Below are 23,127 nucleotides of genomic sequence, written 5' to 3' on the forward strand. Positions count from 1 at the left end.
GCAGATTCTTAAATTAAGGTATTGGAAAATACATGGCTACTACATCTGAAGGTCCATAGCTGCTCTAGTCATGGGGGGCCTATAAATAACCCTACAGTTGAGGGCTTCTCAGCATTCCCAGAGGCATATCGTTTGCTACTTGTAATGCGATCAACAGCCCCATATTTAAAATTAGTCCTGCTACAAACAAAAACAACGAGTTATTTGTTCAACTTTATTGAGAAAAAAAAGTAACCATTAAATAGCAGAGCTATTAGTTGATCGATCAGCCATTGAGAACTTTGAATAACGTATTCAGTGCAAAAGAGAACAGTATTATGGATGATGATTAACTAATGGCTCCACGTTCTAAAAACAAAAAGTAACAAAATATCAAAGTGAACACGTTTGCTCTCAATCCATTCTCAGCAGCACATAAACCAATTATCTTATTAACATGCATAAAATATTTTTCTTATTTACTGCAGATATCTTCAGCAATTCTCCATTCAAAACAGTTAAAGTTAAGATTCACCCATTTTGAATGTTAAAGTTTGTGCATCTCTAATGTTCTATCGATTCCTGCGTCATTCCATGTGTATCTGAGCTATTGCTGTTCAAGCAGGCCGGTATGACAAGGTTTTCACCGGGTGAATTTCTGCCTGCTTGAACGGAAGCTCAGATACACATGGAATGATAGAAAACATTAAAAATGGGTGAATCATAACTAAGATTAAGTGTATGATATTCACAGACATCAGTTCTCTAATGCTATTGGAAAAGCGTACAAAAGTGTGATTGAACCATGTTGATTCTCTCAATACAGAAATGGTGGCATTGAGAATCTTTATTTTTAGTTGGCACCTCCTGCATGAATTCAGAGCAATCAAGAGCTCTTCACAAAGTGGCTGTGGTTGGCTTTATACAGACATGCTTCACTGAGTTCAGAGCAATTGGCATCTTTTGTAAAGAAAGAAAAGGGGTATTGGAGACATTTGTCCTTGTTAAGAGGATGTGAATACATTTAGGGGGCAAAACAAAGAATCAATTACTGTTATTTGCTGACGGTAAGGGGTTGCGGCCAAATGGACAAAAAAAAAGAACAGTAATTTATAGTTTTTTTCCCAGCTATAATGCAAGTTGATACGACCATGACCGATTATCACATGGCGTACTTCTGAGTCCATTCCCGGGCTATTCTGTTGTACCTGTCGGAAAAGTAACAGAAAATAAATCAATCCACAATAGACAAGGGGTGGAGCTTCAAGAACAACGTCATGCCTTACAACACAGCAACTACCCAAGATAAACCTAAGATGCATGATGTTCACACACAGAGGACTCTCCCATAGTCCCACCAAAATGGCATTCAATACTGTCAAACAGTCCAAGACAGACAATGGGAATACAGGTCAGAGCAAAGCCACCATCCACCAAGGCAAATTTACTTAGTGGCAAAATGTCAGCCTCATTGAGTTAGTTGAAGTGCTGTCAACAGTATAAATGTCAGAACCCACAACAATATCCTCTCCCTCGACGATGCAGGGCAGTCTTACCCTAAAGCATAGCGTACTTTTCTGTCCATTCTCTCGCTAGTCTATTATACCTGATGCAGAAGGAAAAGTCCTATATTATAAGTATCTAGATCTAATATTATAGGGTATAACTCACTTTGCACCGATATTGTTCAAGCCTTTGGATCAAAAAGTTGCATAATATTTTTCACAAAATGATTAGAGTACAATATACTAACTTTTCCGTATCTGTTTTGTAGATACGGGCAATCTCTGGCACTAACGGGTCGTCAGGGTTGGGGTCACATAAGAGTGAACAAATGGACAAAAGTACTGAAAGGGAGATTAAAAAGAAGGATTAGGAGTGGATCTTAGGCATGTGAATCGAAATGAAGTCAAGGTAAAAATGCGTAACACGAAGGGCACAAAGAATAAAAAGCGACACCCTACCTTTAGAGATAGTTAATGCTGGAGACCACTGTGATCTCAAAATATCCAGGCAGATGCTGCCGTTACTGTTAATATTTGGGTGATAAATTCTTGTGGTGAACGCAAGCTGCAATGAAAAGGTTGGAGGAGCAATCAAACACATTGATCCACGGAAACCTCATTCCTCAATCTTCTACATGCATCAAGACAACTTCAATTGTAAAAGAACAGAGGAACAAGAGCAGAAATAATTACCTTAGGTGGTTTGAAGGGGTAGTCTGTGGGGAAATGAATAGTCAGGAAAAAAACACCACCTTGGTATGGGCTGTCATTCTGAAAAGGAAACAAAATTACATCTCAACAGTCACACTGAGCAGCCAAAGCAACTTCAAATTCATCAAACAGAGGAACACTTTATAATGATACTCACAGGCCCCATAATTGTAGCTTGCCAATGAAACACTGCCAAAACAGAGAGACAGTTGAGGAATGTTTCAGATGCCATGCTGTTGATCATTTATTTATGCACTTTGAGATTATTCTGTATAATGAAAAGCGCTTTACAAATGTAATAAATTACAAATTATTATAATGTTATGTTTAATACAAGTGCTCAGTTTGGCCTTACTGTCGTCTCCAACCGGGCCAGCGGAACACTGTGCAGGAGGGTCCCTGCCCAGGTCGTTCAGCTCCTGAAACAGAGAGACCAAACCAGGACACCATCAGCCCCCCGTTCCCCTTCCAAGTACCAACACTGTTAACTCATCGTTGCTACTGCACAGACCTCACAGTCATACTTGGAAGAGCATTTACATTGCTGGTGTTGCAAAGAGCAAGGTGCACAGGAAGTATTTTGAAAGTTTAATTAGAGACTGATGAAAAGAGGAATCAATTTTATAACAACTGTAGCTCAATGATTAGCCTTGGCCATAATGAAAGTGGGCAGTGACTAAACAGTTTCTTGTATTGCAGTGATTGAGCATATGGTATCTTGCAGAGCCCTGTCAGAGCAAGCACTTCAGGACAACAGATCAGGTAAGAACTTCTTGGGCCAATAGTAATATTGTCTATATTGCATGTGGGTCCAAGTGGGAGTGACATGAGAGTGAGAATGTTAGTCATCGAATAGATCAGTAAAATAGGTGCAAGCCTTGAGCAGGCAGGAAGCTGTGGGCTGTGTTGCCGTCAGGCAAAGTTGGTGTCTGTGCGAAGCTGAGCTAAAGTACAGACACACACAGCCGTCACTCAACCTGTAACAGCCTGTGTTGACATGGGCCTAGGCTTCCTCACCCATGGTCAGCTAACAGGTTAGAAAAGGTAAAAATGTTACTATTATGTAAATACAGACCTGCTATATCTCAGTAATAAACATAGGCCTGCATAGACTTCAATGATGCGTATGTGAGTCGAGGAAAATAATTAGCCTAGAGTGTAGCGATAGTCCCAACTTTGCATGATGGATGAGGCCTATCCCTGATAACTTGTGGCAATGTCTCAAACCCCCAAGTCAGAGCGTGGACTGGCCTGACCAGTGCTACACTGGAGGGGAAGATGACAGCAGCATTGCTGACGGTAGCTAGGTTTCCATAAAATTTGAAACAGATTTACACAAAAATTATATATAACAAGCTTTTTTTATGCACATTTTCCCACCAGAGTTGTTTCCATCAGACTGACTTTGTTGCGGATTAAAAGGGAGTGTGTGATGACAGGGCACATAAGCACAAAAGTGTTAAGTTTTTGTGTACTGAATTATTTTTATTTTTTTTAAATAACTTGTTTGTGTATCCATTGCATTTTACACTACTGATAGTGTTGTCGCCAATCTGGTTTTCACACATGCTCTCAAGACAACAGTTTGCTCCTAAAGTGGATACTAGACAGGTTAGGTTATGACATGCATAAGAGCAAGATCTCTTTTATTTGTCAACTGGCAGCTAAGCATTGATCATCTTGTCACTAGCATACAAATCTAATAAGCATGTATTTGTCGTACACAAGGTAATTTTCCATCTATAAAATCGGGTGAACCGCTAATAACAATTACAGCACTTTTTGTACATAGTGCCTCCATTTTAGGGGACCAAAAGTATTGGGACAAATTCACTTGTGTGTTAAAGTAGTCAAAAGTTTAGCATTTGGTCCCGTATTCATAGCACGCAATGACTACATCAAGCTTGTGACTGCAATTTTTTGGGGATGCATTTGCCGTGTTTCAGATTAATGTGTGCCCAATATAAATGAATGGTAAATCATGAGGCCGTCCCTGTCATTATAAATAAGAATAAAATGTTTCCAAAAACACTACCATGATTAGAGATAGTCCTGAATGAATCGTGAATAATGATCAGTGAGAAAGTTAGACGCACAAATATCATACCCCCCAAAAACACAAACCTCCTGTTATTGTGATGGTTAGAGGTTAGCATGTCTGTTAGCTTGCACGATTCTTGCCATTCTCTTTCGACCTCTCATCAAAGCTGTTTACGCCCACAGGACTACCGCTGACTGGATGTTTTGTTTGTCGCATCATTCTCAGTAAACCGTAGTGATGAGCTTGGGTTGTGATCGACTGGTTGATCTCTAAAGAATTCCCAGTTGATTAAACACTTCTGTAAAAAAAACTACGATAAAGCCTTGAGTTCCAATTTGTTTCGCGCTGCTGCTGGTAGATGCACTTGATTCAGTAGCCAAGGCACCGGGAAGGCGAAGTGTTCCAATTTGAACCATTTCATGTGTCTAAAAAGGTACATCTCCACCTACACGGCAGGCCCAGCGAGCAAATCAAGTGCACCCATAGGCCTACCGCTGGCCAATCAGATGGCTCAGATCACTGTGTATGCACAGTACTCGAACCATAGACTATAAGAAACCTTGAACACACAGCAAAGTTGACAGTGAGATTTTCAAAACCATGACTAGAAAGAGACAACGAAAACTGTTTTTGAGCAAGTTCATGTTTAAGTTATTTCAGCACTGTCAAGACTGTTCAACACCTTTATAAGCTATAAAATGCACGTTCTCCCTACTTCCACTCACGCTACAACCAGCACTGCAGATGTAATGAATGAGTAAAGCAAAGTGTTCCGATAAGCTTGCATTGTTAATATTAGCGCCTTGTCTTTTTTTAATATCAAGGAATATTTCACTTTTTCTGATCATAGGAGTAACATGAACTGGTGCATGAGACAGAAATAATGCCGTGCAATTTGAGTTTCGCCATCAGCTGGAAGACTGTATCCCCTTTTCTCAGCAGAGGGACAGTGACTCGGGTGAGAGGCAGCCTAACCGCTGCTCCCTCCCCTCAGACTGACCATCAGATGCAGGTCATCAGTCCAGTAAAAAAATAATAATAATAAAAAAAAAACTATTATGCTCACTTAGCTGTGCCTCAAGTAACAAATTATCTATACATTTTTTAAATTTCAAAATGTTAAGAACATTGGCAGGACACTTCAAGCATAGCCAATAGGCCCAATAAAGACCCAATGTATAGCCTACTGCACAAACCTAATTGTACATACGGTTTTAATTGGTTGATGTTGCATAGGCTTAATACCGGTTTTAAGTAATGTAAAACAAAATTGAACAGTAGAGCTCGGCTTGCATTTTGACTCAGAAAAGGTTGGAGACCCTGCCCTGGACACTTGTGCGTGAAAAGCCCAGGAATGCGGCCGTTGTACACTCCCTGACATTTTATTAGGTACACCACCCCGTTCACGAAACTGGATTGTTTATACATAGTGGGTCACGTGGCCGTGGCTTGCAATATAAAGCAGGCAGACAGGCATCTAAGTTAGTGCTTGATTGAACGTTAGAATGGGCTAAACGAGTGTCCTAAGCAACTGAGCATGGTATGATCATCCAAGCCAGGGCGTTGGGCTGCGGTTGCGGACGGTGCAATTGCCGTACCAGGCGGTGATGCAGCCCGACAGGATGCGCTCACTGGTGCTTCTGTAGAAGTCTGTGAAGGTCTTAGGGGCCAAGCCGAATTTCTTCAGCCTCCTGAGATTGAAGAGGCGCTGTTCACCTTCTTCACCATACTGTATGGGTAAAGGGACCATTTCAGGTTGTCAGTGATGTGCACGCGGAGGAACTTGAAGCTTTTCACCTTCTCCACTGCGGCCCCATCGATGTGGATGGGGTGTGCACTCCCTGCTTGTCTCCTGTAATCTACGATCAGCGCTTTTGTTTTGTTAACGTTGAGGGGGAGTTTTTTTTCTCCCTCCTACCACTATTGTGTCGTCAGCAAACTTGATGATTGAGCTGAAGACGTGCGTGGCCACACAGTCATGGTTGAACAGGGAGTACGGGAGGGGCTGAGCACGCACCCCTGTTGGGCCCCCGTGTCGAGGATCATCACGTGGCGGAGGTGTTGTTGCCTACCTTCACCACCTGGGGACAGCCCATCAGGAAGTCCAGTCTAGAGAAAAGTCTGTCTTCAGGCCTGGAGGGAAGCCAAAGTCATTCCGCTACCAAAGAGTGGTAAAGCAGCCTTTACTGGTTCTAATAGCAGACCTAAATCAGCTTGCTGACAGCTCTTAGCAAATGCAATGCTACTTCTCAGTAAAAAAAATAAATTACAGACTTTCAGCATTCTTATAGAGAAGGGCACTCAACATGTACTGCACTGACACAAATTACTGATGATTGGTTGAAAGAAATTGATAAGACGATTGTGGGAGCTGTACTGTTAGATTTCAGTGCAGCCTTTGATATAATTGACCATAACCAGTTGTTGAAAAACACTTGTTTTATGGCTTTTCAACCTCTACCATTTTGTGGATTCAGAGCCATCTAATAGAACTCGGGTTCTCTTACGTTAAACACGTAAAATGTGGTGTACCGCAGGGCAGCTCTCTAGGCCATCTACTCTTTTCTATTTTTACCAGTGACCTGCCACTGGCATTAACCTGTTAGGGCTAGGGGGCAGTATTTACACGGCCGGATAAAAAAACGTACCCGATTTAATCTGGTTATTACTACTGCCCAGAAACTAGAATATGCATATAATTATTGGCTTTGGATAGAAAACAACCTAAAGTTTCTAAAACTGTTTGAATGGTGTCTGTGAGTATAACAGAACTCATATGGCAGGCACAAACCTGAGAAGATTCTGTACAGGAAGTGCCCTCTCTGACCATTCCTTGGGCTTCTTGACTCTTTTTATTGAAAACTTAGGATCTTTGCTGTAACGTGACACTTCCTACGGCTCCCATAGGCTCTCAAAACCCGGGAAAAAGCTGAATGATGTCGAGGCAGCCCCTGGCTGAAAAACATTAGCGCCTTTGGTAAGTGGTCTATCAGAGGACAATGAGACTGAGGCGCGTGCACGAGGCGACCCCATGTTTTTATTTTCTCTTTGTACTAAAACACGGTTTCCCGGTCGGAATATTATCGCTTTTTACGAGAAAAATGGCATAAAAATTGATTTTAAACAGCGGTTGACATGCTTCGAAGTACGGTAATGGAATATTTAGAATTTTTTGTCACGAAACGCGTCGGGCGCGTCACCATTCTTTACACTTCGGATAGTGTCTTGAACGCACGAACAAAACAGAGGATATTTGAACATAACTATGGATTATTTTGAACCAAACCAACGTTTGTTATTGAAGTAGAAGTCCTGGGAGTGCATTCTGACGAAGAACAGCAAAGGTAATAACATTTTTCTTATAGTAAATCTGACTTTGGTGAGGGCTAAACTTGGTGGGTGTCTAAATAGCTAGCCCTGTGATGCCGGGCTATCTACTTAGAATATTGCAAAATGTGCTTTCACCGAAAAGCTATTTTAAAATCAGACACCGCCATTGCATAGAGGAGTTCTGTATCTATAATTCTTAAAATAATGTTTTTTGTGAACGTTTATCGTGAGTAATTTAGTAAATTCACCGGAAGTTTGTGGGGTGGTATGCTAGTTCTGAACGTCACATGCTAATGTAAAAAGCTGGTTTTTGATATAAATATGAACTTGATTGAACAAAACATGCATGTATTGTATAACATAATGTCCTAGGATTGTCATCTGATGAAGATCAAAGGTTAGTGCTGCATTTAGCTGTGGTTTGGGTTTATGTGACATTATATGCTAGCTTGAAAAATGGGTGTCTGATTATTTCTGGCTGGGTACTCTGCTGACATAATCTCATGTTTTGCTTTCGTTGTAAAGCCTTTTTTAAATCGGACAGTGTGGTTAGATTAACGAGAGTCTTGTCTTTAAAATGGTGTAAAATAGTCATATGTTTGAGAAATTGAAGTAATAGCATTTCTAAGGTATTTGAATAACGCGCCACAGGATTCCACTGGCTGTTACGTAGGTGGGATGATTTCGTCCCACCTTCCCTAGAAAGGTTAAACAAAGCATGCGTGTCCATGTTTGAGAACAAAGGAGTTCTTCCACCTCACAGAACTGGAGAACCGAACGACATTTATGTTCTTGAGAAGGTATAAAAGATCGGTGAAGAATCCAGCAACGAACTGGTCCGTTTGGTACAATTTTGTGAAACTCATGAGACAATACATTACCATAATCATGTTTATAGACGAGTCTCAGGTATAAGACTTACATCTAAATGGTTGTATAAAATGAATGAATAAGGATGGAACTGTTTGTGAAATTGTGTAATGTGATTTTGGACTGTTTAATGAAGGAAACTCCAATTCCCTTTGGAGTCTTAACTAAGTCCTTGGCACGTACCCAGGGACACAGACAGGACCTGGCGTCATGAGACAGCCTTTTTCTATGTCCCGAATAAAACCCCCACCTTGGTTTTCTATCACCAGACCGAGCTTACCTCAATTACGAGATGGCTAAAGGTTGGAGACCAGCTTACCTCGATAACGAGAGGGCCAAGGTTTGACCATGCATTCTTTTTTCTGAACTTTAACCATACCACGTGGTTAAACTCTTAGACTATCGATACCGACAGAATAAGAAGAAGTCTTTGATATTAATTACTAGTCTGCAGCTAAGAATTCGGTATCATTGAACACAAAGACCGACAACCGCCATTCTATAACGACATGAATGAATGTTACTCTGAAACTATCCATTCTAACCACGACAGAGAGAGAGAGAGCGGACAGACTCTCCAACAGAATCAAACTTTTCAACAGAGATCCTGACGACACACTGAGCGTAAATATATATATTGATTGCAATTGTTCCCGAATGAGTGAGCGTTCATGTGCAAAGGATTAGCATTTCAATTTTTATAATTATCAACTCTGTAGTGCCTTCTCAGCTGACCCACACTCCCCTTTTGTCTAACAAGCCGCCATGCCGGTTTAGCCCACTAGGGCACATTCCTCTATCATTTCTTTGTAACGATATCTACTGTTTGTTATGCATTTCTGTGAATTACTTGGTAAATAAATGATTTTAAGACAATTGATGTAGGGATGACTCAGTGAAGACTGGCTTCGTGCAGATAACCAACAATTTACGACGTTTGGAATGAGACTGACGTGAGGTAAATAAGTCATTAATTCGAAGACTAATTGATCAGATATTAAAATATCTGAAAGTTATTAGGAAAATTATAACTTTGTAATCTGAATATTTTCCTTGGTGCCCCGACTTCCTAGTTAATTACAGTTACATGATTAATCAGGTTAGTCGCGTTATAATAATTACAGAGAGTTATTTGATAAATATGTCTTCAGTTTTAATGATGCCAAAGACACGACAGTACTGACATGAAATTGCTTCCACCGCAATTCGTAGCATAATTATTTTTACAGACAAAAAGATAACTGTTGGAATTTTCTCTAAATCGCAAGTCAAATTGCAACATTTTGTTAAAAATAAGGCCCAGATTACTTGCCCATATCGTGCAGCCCTACATGCAGTGTGGAAATGATCTCAAATTCAGAAATTGATGAAAATTACTTTTTTGGTGTTGAATTGAACAGTATAAAACAATCAGAATGGAGAAAGACCCATTGAAATCACTTAGAATGTATGTGTTGCTATCCTAGGGTCACGCACTACTCATTAAGCAAATTTAGAACTTTTATTATTAAAAAGCAAAATACCGTCTTTTTTATACCGTGATATACTATTTTGCCCATATCGCCCAGCCCTATAATAAACCAGAGTTTACATGCATCGTCCTGCATGTTTAGGCCTACATTTTGTTGCTGGTTTAAAAAACTGTGTTGGGTTCAATTCAGTTCAATTGTGTCAGTAAGTTTAAAACAGCAACATCCAATTCTAATAGGTTGGTTATTAGGCTATACATTATTTGTACAGTAACAACCAATGTTTCCCCTTTATTTTTCAGGCAGGCCTCAAAGGGCTTTGAAGCAAGATCCACGGTTACTAACAACTTATTTTTAGGCACAGGGCCTGTCCCACTCAATGTGAATATGAAGCTATCTGGAAGCATAGGCCTACATTTGTTTACACCTATTCAAACTGAATGCTCGTAAGCTAGGGATAATGTAAAATCAACACATGACGCCCAATTTGCTCATGTTTCAAGGGTACAGGCTACTACAGCAATGTAATATTGGTGACTTCATCCATGGTGTTTTAGTTTGAATGTTTGCAAATTACAAATCGAATATGCATTCTTTTAGATTAATGCCATGGCCCTGTAACATTAAAAGCCGAGTAGCTACAGTGGCTTGCGAAAGTATTCACCCCCCTGTATTTAGCACTATCCATCATTTCTTCAATTCTGACCAGTTTCTCAGTCCCTGCCGATGAAAAACATCCCCACAGCATGATGCTGCCACCACCATGCTTCACTGTGGGGATGGTGTTCGAGGTGATGAGAGGTGTTGGGTTTGCGCCAGACATAGCGTTTTCATTGATGGCCAAAAAGCTCAATTTTAGTCTCATCTGACCAGTGTACCTTCTTCCATATGTTTGGGGAGTCTCCCACATGCCTTTTGGCAAACACCAATACGCGTTTGCTTATTTTTTTTCTTTAAGCAATGGCCTTTTTTTCTGGCCACTTTCCGTAAAGCCCAGCTCTGTGGAGTGTACGGCTTAAAGTGGTCCTATGGACAGATACTCCAATCTCCGCTGTGGAGCTCCTTCAGGGTTATCTTTGGTCTCTTTGTTGCCTATCTGATTAATGCCCTCCTTGCCTGGTCCGTGAGTTTTGGTGGGAGGCCCCCTCTTGGCAGGTTTGTTGTGGAGCCATATTCTTTCAATTTTATAATAATGGATTTAATGGTGCTCCGTGGGATGTTCAAAGTTTCATATATTTTTTTGTAACCCAACCCTGAGCTGTACCTCTCCACAACTTTGTCCCTGACCTGTTTGGGGAGCTCCTTGATCTTCATGGTATCCCCTTGCTTAGTGGTGTTGCAGACTCTGGGGCCTTTCAGAACAGGTGTATATATATATATACTGAGATCATGTGCCACTAAGACTGCATACAAGTGGACTTTAAACTAATTATGTGACTTCTGAAGGTAATTGGTTGCACCAGATCTTATTTTGGGGCTTCATAGCAAAGGGGGTGAATACATATGCACGCACCACTTTTCCGTTTTTTTAAACAAGTGTTGTTTTTTTTCATTTCACCAATTTGGACTATTTCCATTACATGAAATCCATTTAAATTACAGGTTGTAATGCAACAAAAAAGGAAAAACGCCAAGGGGGATGAATAGTTTTGCAAGGCACTGTAATAGGGTGTTTTCCTAACGAGTAACTAACTACCTTCTCTTGCATTTTTATCTTGACTTCGGCGTCATAGTCAAGTGTCAGTGCACTCATGACATCGCTCTAAACCAAGATTAGGAGAAGTGTTGAATATGTATTACTTTGTTTGAGGACACAGCAATTTGACTATTTTACTTTAGTAATAATTACCACAGCAGCCATGTATATTTTTATGCCAGAATTTCGGAATAGATGCCAGAAAATACCAACACGAGGATGACACTCGACTTGGCCAGCTTGTATGACAAGGTTTATATTTCCAGCAAGGAACACCAAACCGAAACCTGCCACGAGTTGGTGGTAGTGGTATGTAACAACAACCATCATCTCATCAGGTTTCACCATGACTTGTTTGTTAACTAGCACCAGAAAGTTTAGAGGAAAACGTTACTAGCTAACAATGACACCGACTAAACTAACGTTAGACGATTAATATACTTCGGATTCTGAGCTAACGTTACTGCTAGCTAGATTCTGAACTAATATTTAAGTCATACACTTTAAATTAGCTAACGTTAGCTTAACTACTTAGCTAGCTAAGCTACTAGGCCATGCTACTACTGCAAGCCAAGCTGGCTAACAACCAAATAAGCACGCTTGTTATAGCGAACTGGCAACTGCTCACTATACGACGCGTTACATAGCTAACTAAAACGACAAATATACACATTTACCACATGACCTATAACATATCTAACTTATTTAGCTGTGTTTACGGCAAAGACTCAAACAACAATCAATTTACCTTGTGAATTCGTTTTAAGGCCATTCTGCTAGTGCGTAGGGACCGGTTGTCGAAGATAGAGCAAAGGCTAGCTACGTGATGCTAACTAGCATATAGCAATTAGCTGTAGTGTACGGCGATCTACCTAACTAGCTTTTCATCAACTGACAATATTACTTTTATAGTTGATAAACGGGTATCAATATAGTTATACTGGTATTTCTGCTTTTCCTTGGTCGTTGGCCGCTTTGACTGCACTGGTATTATAACGTTGCCGATTCGTTAGCTCGGCTCGTTCTTCTGGTCACGACTGTGAAGTGAGCAATATTAGCGATAAATTGAGTCAGCGGTTCGCCTTCATAATAAAAGTCCCGCATTGAAACTGGATACAAATAGGCGAATCATGCCATTTTGTTTGGACTAAACCCAAACAAAACAAATCACAGAAAGTAGTGTATATTATACAGAAGTCAAATAATACATGATGCAGTGGTGTTATTTGTGTGCATACAAATTATATAATAAATTGCTAAAACATATATAGTGTAACGCGGATATCGACTCTGCCGCTCGAGCATCGATAGCGCGCTGGAATTCGGGCTAGAAGGTCGAGGGTTCGAGACCTGCTCCTTGCCTGTTTTATTACAATACTTTAAACATAAATCATACCTTCAAAAAAGGCATATGCTGGAATATTTGCCACAATGCCTACTTTCAGTTGTTATCACAAAAAATATTACATGAAAGCAGTATTCATGACAAGAAATGTTATACTGTGCAGGCGATGCTGCACTACAGCTCAATGCAAATAAGTTCCCCAAAATACACAACAGTTTTCCCACATCCTCTTAATGACAATTGGTAGTTCACAGTTCGAAGAATGGAGCAGAGCATTTACACATAAAGGCAACAGGACAAAAGAGGCCATAGAATTTAGCACACAGAGTAACAGTCAGAGAGGTAGTGTTCAATTATATTCTGCTGATGTGTAAAGGGCTTTATGAACTGGGTGGTTCGAGTCCTGAATGCTGATTGGCTAACAGTTGTTGTATATCAGACTGTATACCACACCCCCTTTGGCCTTATTGGTTAATTATAAAATACATTTGATTTAATTTGATTCCCTCTTTTACCCTTCTACTCACTTCCTTGAAGCAGAGGGTGGGCATTATGATGAGACCACCTCATGACCACCTCCATTAGTCGAGAGAAGAGAACTTGAAGAGAAAGTTGATAAATGTATAAAATCTGAAGGAGAGTGGTTTCACTAAATGTTTCCCTGTGACCGGATATGATAAACCCAATTCTGACTTCCTTTTCTGTTCAGTTCTATCGCAGAGCCCTGACCAACATGCCATGTAGTGAGTTTAAAATTAAGATTGCTGCGTCTTGTTGGGTATCAGAGCTGGCATGTCTACTCTTGAGAATACTCAAACAACAGGGGGAAACAAGGGTTGAGGGCATTACTTTGCTAACTTTTTAACCCAATGGGAGTATTAACTCATCCTGTCCTTGATAGGGGATTCCCAAAGAAAGTGGGCAGCTAAAACTGGGGGCCCAAAGTCAGAGGAGAGAGCGTTTGAACCCTGAGGGATGAACAGAGCCGCCTCCCGTCTCCCTGAAGCAGAAACCAGGACACAGAGAAGACGAGAGTTACTGTGTGTGTGTGTGTGTGTGTGTGTGTGTGTGTGTGTGTGTGTGTGTGTGTGTGTGTGTGTGTGTGTGTGTGTGTGCGTGTGCGTGTGAGCAACATACATTTATATAGTAACTTCCAAGATCCCAAACACTCTTTGCACAATGAAGTAAGCAAAATTAAATAGAGCAGAAAATACACCTAAAGGAGGACTCACAAACACGGGCGCAGTAGGTTGACTGGCAGGTTGGGGTAACTTGGAGCAGCAGGTTGACTGGGTAACTTGGAGCAGCAGGTTGACTGGCAGGTTGGGGTAACTTGGAGCAGCAGGTTGACTGGGTAACTTGGAGCAGCAGGTTGACTGGGTAACTTGGAGCAGTAGGTTGACTGGCAGGTTGGGGTAACTTGGAGCAGCAGGTTGACTGGAAAACTTGGAGCAGTAGGTTGACTGGGTAACTTGGAGCAGTAGGTTGACTGGCAGGTTGGGGTAACTTGGAGCAGCAGGTTGACTGGGTAACTTGGAGCAGTAGGTTGACTGGGTTGGTTGGGGTAACTTGGAGCAGTAGGTTGACTGGTTGGTTGGGGTAACTTGGAGTAGCAGGTTGACTGGGTAACTTGGAGCAGCTGGTTGACTGGGTAACTTGGAGCAGTAGGTTGACTGGGTAACTTGGAGCAGCAGGTTGACAGGGTTGGTTGGGGTAACTTGGAGCAGTAGGTTGACTGGGTAACTTGGAGCAGCAGGTTGACTGGGTTGGTTGGGGTAACTTGGAGCAGTAGGTTGACTGGGTAACTTGGAGCAGCAGGTTGACTGGTAAACTTGGAGCAGCAGGTTGACTGGGTTGGTTGGGGTAACTTGGAGCAGTAGGTTGACTGGCAGGTTGGGGTAACTTGGAGCAGCAGGTTGACTGGGTAATTTGGAGCAGTAGGTTGACTGGGTTGGTTGGGGTAACTTGGAGCAGCAGGTTTACTTGGTAACTTGGAGCAGTAGGTTGACTGGGATGGTTGGGGTAACTTGGAGCAGCAGGTTGACTGGGTTGGTTGGGGTAACTTGGAGCAGTAGGTTGACTGGGTAACTTGGAGCAGCAGGTTGACTGGGTTGGTTGGGGTAACTTGGAGCAGTAGGTTGACTGGGTAACTTGGAGCAGTAGGTTGACTGGGTAACTTGGAGCAGCAGGTTGACTGGATAACTTGGAGCAGCAGGTTGACTGGGTTGGTTGGGGTAACTTGGAGCAGTAGGTTGACTGGCAGGTTGGGGTAACTTGGAGCAGCAGGTTGACTGGGTAATTTGGAGCAGTAGGTTGACTGGGTTGGTTGGGGTAACTTGGAGCAGCAGGTTTACTGGGTAACTTGGAGCAGTAGGTTGACTGGGATGGTTGGGGTAACTTGGAGCAGCAGGTTGACTGGGTTGGTTGGGGTAACTTGGAGCAGCAGGTTGACTGGGTTGGTTGGGGTAACTTGGAGCAGCAGGTTGACTGGGTAACTTGGAGCAGTAGGTTGACTGGGTTGGTTTAGGTAACATGAAGCAGCAGGTTGACTGGGTTGGTTTAGGTAACATGAAGCAGCAGGTTGACTGGGTTGACTGAGGTAACTTGAAGCAGCAGGTTGACTGGGTTAACTGGAATAACTTGAAGCAGCAGGTTGACTGAGGTAACTTGAACTGGGTTAACTGGGGTAACTTGAAGCAGCCGGTTAACTGGGGTAACTTGAAGCAGCCGGTTAACTGGGGTAACTTGAAGCAGCCGGTTGACTGAGGTAACTTGAAGCAGCAGGTTGACTGAGGTAACTTGAACTGGGTTAACTGGGGTAATTTGAAGCAGCAGGTTGACTGGGTTAACTGGGGTAACTTGAAGCAGCCAGTTGACTGAGGTAACTTGAAGCAGCCGGTTGACTGAGGTAACTTGAAGCAGCAGGTTGAATGCGTTGACTAGGGTTCAGTAAATCACGTACAGACATGCATAATATTAAAACAATCCTTCAAATACATTTAAAATCCTGTCAGAACTTGCCACAGACAACCATAGAGATGTTGCTTTGTATTTGCATGTACGTCATGATCGTAAACCAAAGGGGGTGCCTGTTGATCCCCGGTGTGGCAGCAGAGCTGTCAGGTTTGGCTACCTGCTTCTTATAGCAACACTTCTTCACACAACAACAACATACAGCCACCACAGCAGAGAATAAGCAGAAAACACTAATATAAACTCATACAGGCATAGGTGTGAGAGGAAATGAGTGAGAGACAGACAGATGGAGAGAGAGAATTTGTTAATTTCAAGAAGCTTACATCCTTATTACGAGTTTACAACCCATATCGGATACCTCATCACAAAGACAATGTGTATTCGTCTGAAGTATTGGTCACAAAGAAATGTCCATTGTTAATCTAAGTTGATGCAGAGCAAGACTCACTCACCACCACTCCTCAGCTTCACCACCAGGGCAAGGTTGCCATACTGGTCTGTCAGCTCGAACGTGTCTGATTCATAGCGTGCCAGATCCCTGATCTCAAGGCACACCATCGGAACCTTGGAGTCCAGGTGTGAAGGTGATGCTACACAGGGTGGGGTCCAATGGGAAGTTCATCTTGAGGTCCTTGCCCTCAAGTTTATTGTATTCCTCCACCCATTCTGAGAGGCAGGATGGGTAAGACTATATCTGGATAAGAGGGCCAATATAGTGAAGGGTAGATATTCTAACGATGTCCCTGGTCTTGCCATTGTTAAACATGAGAGAAAACATACTCTCATCCTTCTCTGTCACATCTGGCACCTCAAAGATCTTGGTGGTTGTGTACCATGGGTCATTCAGCTGAAGATCAGAGGGACAAAAACACATCCTGAAAATCCTCTAAATATCAGTGCTGAGTGCAGAATGGAAAGTAATCAGGCTCCAACCATTTAATTTGGACCTCTGGCTAAAGTCACACACACCCACACACGCACGCACGCACGCACGCACACTGTAGCCTGGAGTCAAGAGCATTGGGGAATGGGGGGCCTAGTTCACATACGATAGTTCATTTAAAACTGCTCACCACAAGCTTAGCCATCACAAGTCTCCTGAGTTCCGGGTGGTGAATTGTGGTGAAGAAGAGTTTGGTTCGGTAAAGATCACTGTAAATATCCTGTGTCATCTCGTAGGTATCACCCCAGCACACATCAGCCGTGATGAGCTGAGCCAAGCCTGAAGAGAAAGCATGACATTTAAAGGGAGACAGGAAGATGGACAGAGACAGGAGCGAGAGAGAGAGAGATGAGGTGGAGATTGCGTTCACTGACTGTGAGGAACTGTGAATTTAAGCTGTATTCAATGTCAATTAAATCAGGGTATTACATTTATTTGACACGGACATTTACTATGCAGGTAAATGTTACCCACTGTCAGTGTTTTCCCTATGTTAATTTAGCAGCAGAGTGCCACGCCTGCATAATTGTTGTCGCCACTTCAAAAAATATGATACAAAAATGATAATAATGAAAATCATTTTAGGTATTCTAAAAAAAATTACAAGTTAAACTAGAAAAGATAATGGAGCTATATATGTATAAGATCGTCAGAAGTTCAACTAACAACCACCAAATAAAAAGTTGACAGTCAGGGAGAATGCAAAATTCTGAAAATGTCATGACATGGGGCTTGATTTTGTTATAATGTTTGAGTCACTCAGATGGCATAAGAACACAGCATAGGTAATGGAAAAATGTGTAGAATTGCAGGAAATTAGCTTTAAAACAGCAAAATGTTGTACTCCATCCACTTGACAGGTGTGGCATATCAAAAAGCTGATTAAACAGCATGATCATTACACAGGTGCGCCTTGTGGTGGGGACAATAAAAGACCACTTTAAAATGTGCAGTTTTGTCACACAACACAATGCCACAGATGTCTGAAGTATTGAGGGAGCATGCAAATGGCACGCTGACTGCAGGAATGTCCACCAGAGCTGTAGCCAGAGAATTGAATGTTCATTTCGTGGAGACACGAGGAATCTCAAGAGTTGGTATGTCATGTTTTTATACAGCAATATGTAATTTTTTGGGTGACCTGACCAAATTCACATAGAAATAGATCTGCTATTCTCATTGAAGCAAGAAGCGGTAAATATGTTCTATGTGCACTATTTCTATGCTTCCTGTGCTTAAGTTTCATTGTTGCATCTTTTACTTACATTTTTGTACACCAACTTCAAACTGCTGAAAATACTATATATTTTGTTATGGAAAATGTATTTCACAGTGGTTAAGATATCAAAATGATTCTCTACACTATGCTTGCTTGTTTTGTCACATAAACTGAAAATAGGCAAACTATTAGAATTTTAGCAACCAGGAAATGGCGGAGCGATTTCTGCATAGTACATCTTTAACAACGACGTGAGGTAAATCGTAAGCTTGAATAGTAAGTACCTAGAGCTTTCTAAACAAAAAGGGAGTAATGAAGTGATGTACGGGACATTTGATACAGGATGCACTGATGAGTATTGAAACTATCACCTGTGATAAAGCAAAGGGCGCTATGGTAGACAACATACAAAGGTTTAAGAGTAGTGGCTGCTGCATTCTGGTAAATGGTGTCACCATAGTCAAGAAGGAAAGTTGATGGTACAATAATTTTTTGACTTTTTAAAAATGTAACCTTTATTTAAAAAAGATGTCCACCTTAAATCTTAGCTTTTTAACTAGCTCATCAGTATGTTTTTTAAACGTTAGATCTTTATCAATCCAAAACGTCCAGATATTTATAGGCGGAACCTGCTCAATGAGAGAACCATCCAATGAGTGAATATGTAGCCCATGTGAGAAATGTTTCTGTGAATTAGAGAATAATATATATTTAGTTTTGCCTGCATTAAGTACAAGTTTTAAATCAACAAGGGCTTTCTTTAATGTAACAAAATCACATTGCAGCTCTAACATTCATGTATGTAATTCCATACAGATATGCAGTCCGGACTAGAAATAGGTGGACCATCTTTGTTTATGCTCGCCTAACCACACCCAGCGGTGGATGATTAACAAGACAGCCAACCAATGGGATTCCCTGACGTTTAAGAGTGGCTGAAACTTCTGGGAACATTTTTAAAAAACAGTGTCTGGCAACTACAATCATCGACCCGTTTGAGAAATCTGAATTATAGCAAAGATGGTTTAGTATGAATGTCACAACTTCCGCCGAAGTCGGTCCCTCTCCTTGTTCGGGCGGCGTTCGGCGGTCGACGTCACCGGTCTTCTAGCCATCGCCGATCCACCTTTCATTTTCCATTTGTTTTATCTTGTCTTCCCACACACCTGGTTTCAATTCCATCATTACATGTTGTGTATTTAACCCTCTGTTCCCCCCATGTCCTTGTCCGGAATTGTTTATTGTAGTGCTTGTGCACGTTATGCTGGTGTGTAACGGGTTTTGTTTACCCATTGATTTATTGTTCTGTTAACGGTGGTTTTATTTATTAAATTGCACCGTTGTGAATCAGTTTTTGCTACCCTGCGCCTGACTTCTCTGCCGCCAGTACGCACCCCCTACAGAATTCCGGACCTAACTTATGGAGTGAGCAGGAGCAGGTACCGGGAGGGAGACGAGTGGAAGAAGGCTTTCAGTACCACCTCAGGAGCACTATGAGTACCTCGTCATGCCGTACGGGTTGATGAATGCGCCATCAGTCTTCCAAGCCTTTGTAGACAAGATTTTCAGGGACCTGCATGGGCAGGGTGTAGTGGTGTATATTGATGACATTCTGATATACTCCGCTACATGTGCCGAGCATGTGTCCCTGGTGCGCAGGGTGCTTGGTCGCCTGTTGGAGCATGACCTGTACGTCAAGGCTGAGAAATGCCTGTTCTTCCAGCAGTCCATCTCCTTCCTAGGCTATGGCATTTTCACCTCAGGTGTAGAGCTAGAGAGTGACCGCATTTCAGCCATGCGTAATTGGCCGACTCCCACCGCGGAAAAGGAGGTGCAGCGGTTCTTAGGGTTAGTCAACTACTACCGAAGGTTTATCCGGGGTTTTGGTCAGGTAGCGGCTCCCATTACCTCACTGCTGAAGGGGGGGGCCCGGTACGTTTGCAGTGGTCAGCTGAGGCGGACAGGGCTTTTAGTCACCTGAGAGCTCTGTTTACCTCGGCTCCCGTGCTGGCCCATCCGGATCCCTCTTTGGCGTTCATAGTGGAGGTGGACGCGTCCGAGGCTGGGATAGGAGCTGTGCTCCCTCAGCGCTCGGGTACGCCACCGAAGCTCCGCCCCTGTGCCTTCTTCTCGAAGAAGCTCAGCCCGGCAGAGCGAAACTATGAAGTAGGGGACCGGGAGCTGTTGGCTGTCGTCAAGGCCTTCAAGGCGTGGAGACATTGGCTTGAGGGGGCTAAACACTCTTTTCTCATCTGGACTGACCACCGCAATCTGGAGTACATCCGGGCAGCGAGGAGACTGAACCCTCGCCAGGCAAGGTGGGCCATGTTTTTCACCCGTTTTGTGTTCACCCTTTTCCTATAGACCAGGCTCCCAGAACGTGAAGGCAGACGCATTGTCCCGGCTGTATTTTATTTTATTTATTTCACCTTTATTTAACCAGGTAGGCTAGTTGAGAACAAGTTCTCATTTGCAACTGCGACCTGGCCAAGATAAAGCGTAGCAATTCGACACATACAACAACACAGAGTTACACATGGAATAAACAAAACATAGTCAATAATACAGTAGAACAAAAGAAAACAAAAAGTAGATATACAGTGAGTGCAAATGAGGTAAGTTAAGGCAATAAATAGGCCATGGTGGCGAAGTAATTTCAATATAGCAATTAAACACTGGAATGGTAGATGTGCAGAAGATGAATGTGCAAGTAGAGATACTGGGGTGCAAAGGAGCAAGATAAATAAATAAATACAGTATGGGGATGAGGTGGGTAGATAGATGGGCTATTTACAGATGGGCTATGTACAGGTGCAGTGATCTGTGAGCTGCTCTGACAGCTGGTGCTTAAAGCTAGTGAGGGAGATATGAGTCTCCAGCTTCAGAGATTTTTGCAGTTCGTTCCAGTCATTGGCAACAGAGAACTGGAAGGAAAGACAACCAAAGGAGGAATTAGCTTTGGGGGTGACCAGTGAGATATACCTACTGGAGCGCATGCTACGAGTGGGTGCTGCTATGGTGACCAGTGAGCTGAGATAAGGCGGGGCTTTACCTAGCAGAGACTTGTAGATAACCTGGAGCCAGTGGGTTTGGCGACGAGTATGAAGCGAGGGCCGACCAACGAGAGCGTACAGGTCGCAATGGTGGGTAGTGTATGGGGCGTTGGTGACAAAACGGATGGCACTGTGATAGACTGCATCCAGTTTGTTGAGTAGAGTGTTGGAGGCTATTTTATAGATGACATCACCGAAGTCGAGGATCGGTAGGATGGTCAGTTTTACGAGGGTGTGTTTGGCAGCATGATGTGAAGGATGCTTTGTTGCGATATAGGAAGCTGATTCTAGATTTAATTTTGGATTGGAGATGCTTAATGTGAGTCTGGAAGGAGAGTTTGCAGTCTTGCCAGACACCTAGGTATTTGTTGTTGTCCACGTATTCTAAGTCAGAGCCGTCCAGAGTAGTGATGCTGGACGGGCGAGCAGGTGCGGGCAGTGATCGATTGAAGAGCATGCATTTAGTTTTACCTGCGTTTTAAGAGCAGTTGGAGGCCAGGGAAGGAGAGTTGTATGGCATTGAAGCTTGTCTGGAGGTTAGTTAACACAGTGTCCAAAGAGGGGCCAGAAGTATACAGAATGGTGTCGTCTGCGTAGAAGTGGATCAGAGAATATCCAGCAGCAAGAGCAACCTCATTGATGTACACAGAGAAGAGAGTCGGCCCGAGAACTGAACCCTGTGGCACACCCATAGAGACTGCCAGAGGTCCGGACAACAGGCCCTCAGATTTGACACACTGAACTCTATCAGAGAAGTAGTTGGTAAACCAGGCAAGGCAATCATTTGAGAAACCAAGGCTGTCGAGTCTGTCAATCACCACATTTTTATTCGCAGAGTCGAAAGCCTTGGCCAGGTCGATGAATACGGCTGCACAGTAATGTCTCTTATCGATGGCGGTTATGATGTCATTTAGGACCTTGAGCGTGGCTGAGGTGCACCCATGACCAGCTCTGAAACCAGATTGCATAGCGGAGAAGGTACGGTGGGATTCGAATTGGTCGGTAATCTGTTTGTTAACTTGGCTTTCGAAGACCTTAGAAAGGCAGGGTAGGATAGATATAGGTCTGTAGCAGTTTGGGTCTAGAGTGTCTCCCCCTTTGAAGAGGGGGATGACCGCGGCAGCTTTCCAATCTTTGGGAATCTCAGATGATACGAAAGAGGTTGAACAGGCTAGTAATAGGGGTTGCAACAATTTCGGCAGATCATTTTTAGAAAGAGAGGGTCCAGATGGTTTAGCCCGGCTGATTTGTATGGGTCCAGATTTTGCAGCTCTTTCAGAACATCAGCTATCTGGATTTGGGTGAAGAAGAAAAGCTGGGGGCTTTGGCGGGTTGCTGTGGAGGGTGCCGGGCAGTTGACCGGGGTAGGGGTAGCCAGGTGGAAAGCATGGCCAGCCGTAGAGAAATGCTTATTGAAATTCTCAATTATAGTGGATTTATCGGTGGTAACAGTGTTTCCTAGCTTCAGAGCAGTGGGCAGCTGGGAGGAGGTGTTCTTATTCTCCATGGACTTTACAGTGTCCCAGAACTTTTTTGAGTTAGTACTACAGGATGCAAATTTCTGTTTGAAAAAGCTAGCCTTTGCTTTTCTAACTGCCTGTCTATATTTGTTCCTAACTTCCCTGAAAAGTTGCATATCACGGGGGCTATTCGATGCTAATGCAGAACGCCACAGGATGTTTTTGTGCTGGTCAAGGGCAGACAGGTCTGGAGTGAACCAAGGACTATATCTATTCCTAGTTCTAAAGTTTTTGAGTGGGGCATGCTTATTTAAGATGGTGAGGAAGGCACTTTTAAAGAATAGCCAGGCATCATCTACTGACAGGATGAGGTCAATGTCATTCCAGGATACCCCGGCCAGGTCGATTAGAAAGGCCTGCTCGCAGAAGTGTTTTAGGGAGCGTTTGACAGTGATGAGAGGTGGTCGTTTGGTCGCAGACCCATTACGGATGATCTCATCTGAGACAACTGTCCTTCCTCATCCTCATCT

General features: G+C 42.7%; 1 protein-coding gene across 2 annotated transcripts; it reads right to left on the reverse strand.

Annotated features, from left to right (window-relative positions):
• Nucleotides 1–200: 200 nt before the first annotated feature.
• On the reverse strand, nucleotides 201–12,645 carry LOC106611705 (ubiquitin-conjugating enzyme E2 D2). Of its 2 annotated transcripts, XM_014212192.3 has the most exons (8): nucleotides 12,350–12,645; nucleotides 2,551–2,614; nucleotides 2,353–2,384; nucleotides 2,178–2,255; nucleotides 1,944–2,049; nucleotides 1,733–1,826; nucleotides 1,536–1,585; nucleotides 1,048–1,187 (listed from the first exon to the last, which is right to left on the reverse strand). In XM_014212192.3, exons 1-7 carry the CDS (start codon nucleotides 12,371–12,373, stop codon nucleotides 1,537–1,539), a joined length of 447 nt encoding a protein of 148 aa, XP_014067667.1. In that variant the 5' UTR covers nucleotides 12,374–12,645; the 3' UTR covers nucleotides 1,048–1,187; nucleotide 1,536. The 2 variants fall into 2 exon arrangements, with proteins under 2 accessions (XP_014067668.1, XP_014067667.1); XM_014212193.3 differs by lacking the exon at nucleotides 1,536–1,585 and having other exon boundaries at nucleotides 201–1,187.
• Nucleotides 12,646–23,127: the final 10,482 nt, after the last annotated feature.

The sequence above is a fragment of the Salmo salar genome, chromosome 09, assembly GCF_965601325.2.
Source record: "Salmo salar chromosome 09, fSalSal1, whole genome shotgun sequence".
NCBI classification, from domain to species: domain Eukaryota; kingdom Metazoa; phylum Chordata; class Actinopteri; order Salmoniformes; family Salmonidae; genus Salmo; species Salmo salar.

Excerpts from the sequence above, each read along its gene's own strand:
- LOC106611705 (XM_014212192.3), bottom strand. The coding sequence starts at position 12,373 with ATGGCCTTAAAACGAATTCACAAG. Across the intron at positions 2,256-2,352 it reads AAGCTACAATTATGGGGCCT|AATGACAGCCCATACCAAGG; the intron begins GTGAGTATCATT and ends TTTCCTTTTCAG. Across the intron at positions 1,827-1,943 it reads AGCATTAACTATCTCTAAAG|TACTTTTGTCCATTTGTTCA; the intron begins GTAGGGTGTCGC and ends TCTCCCTTTCAG.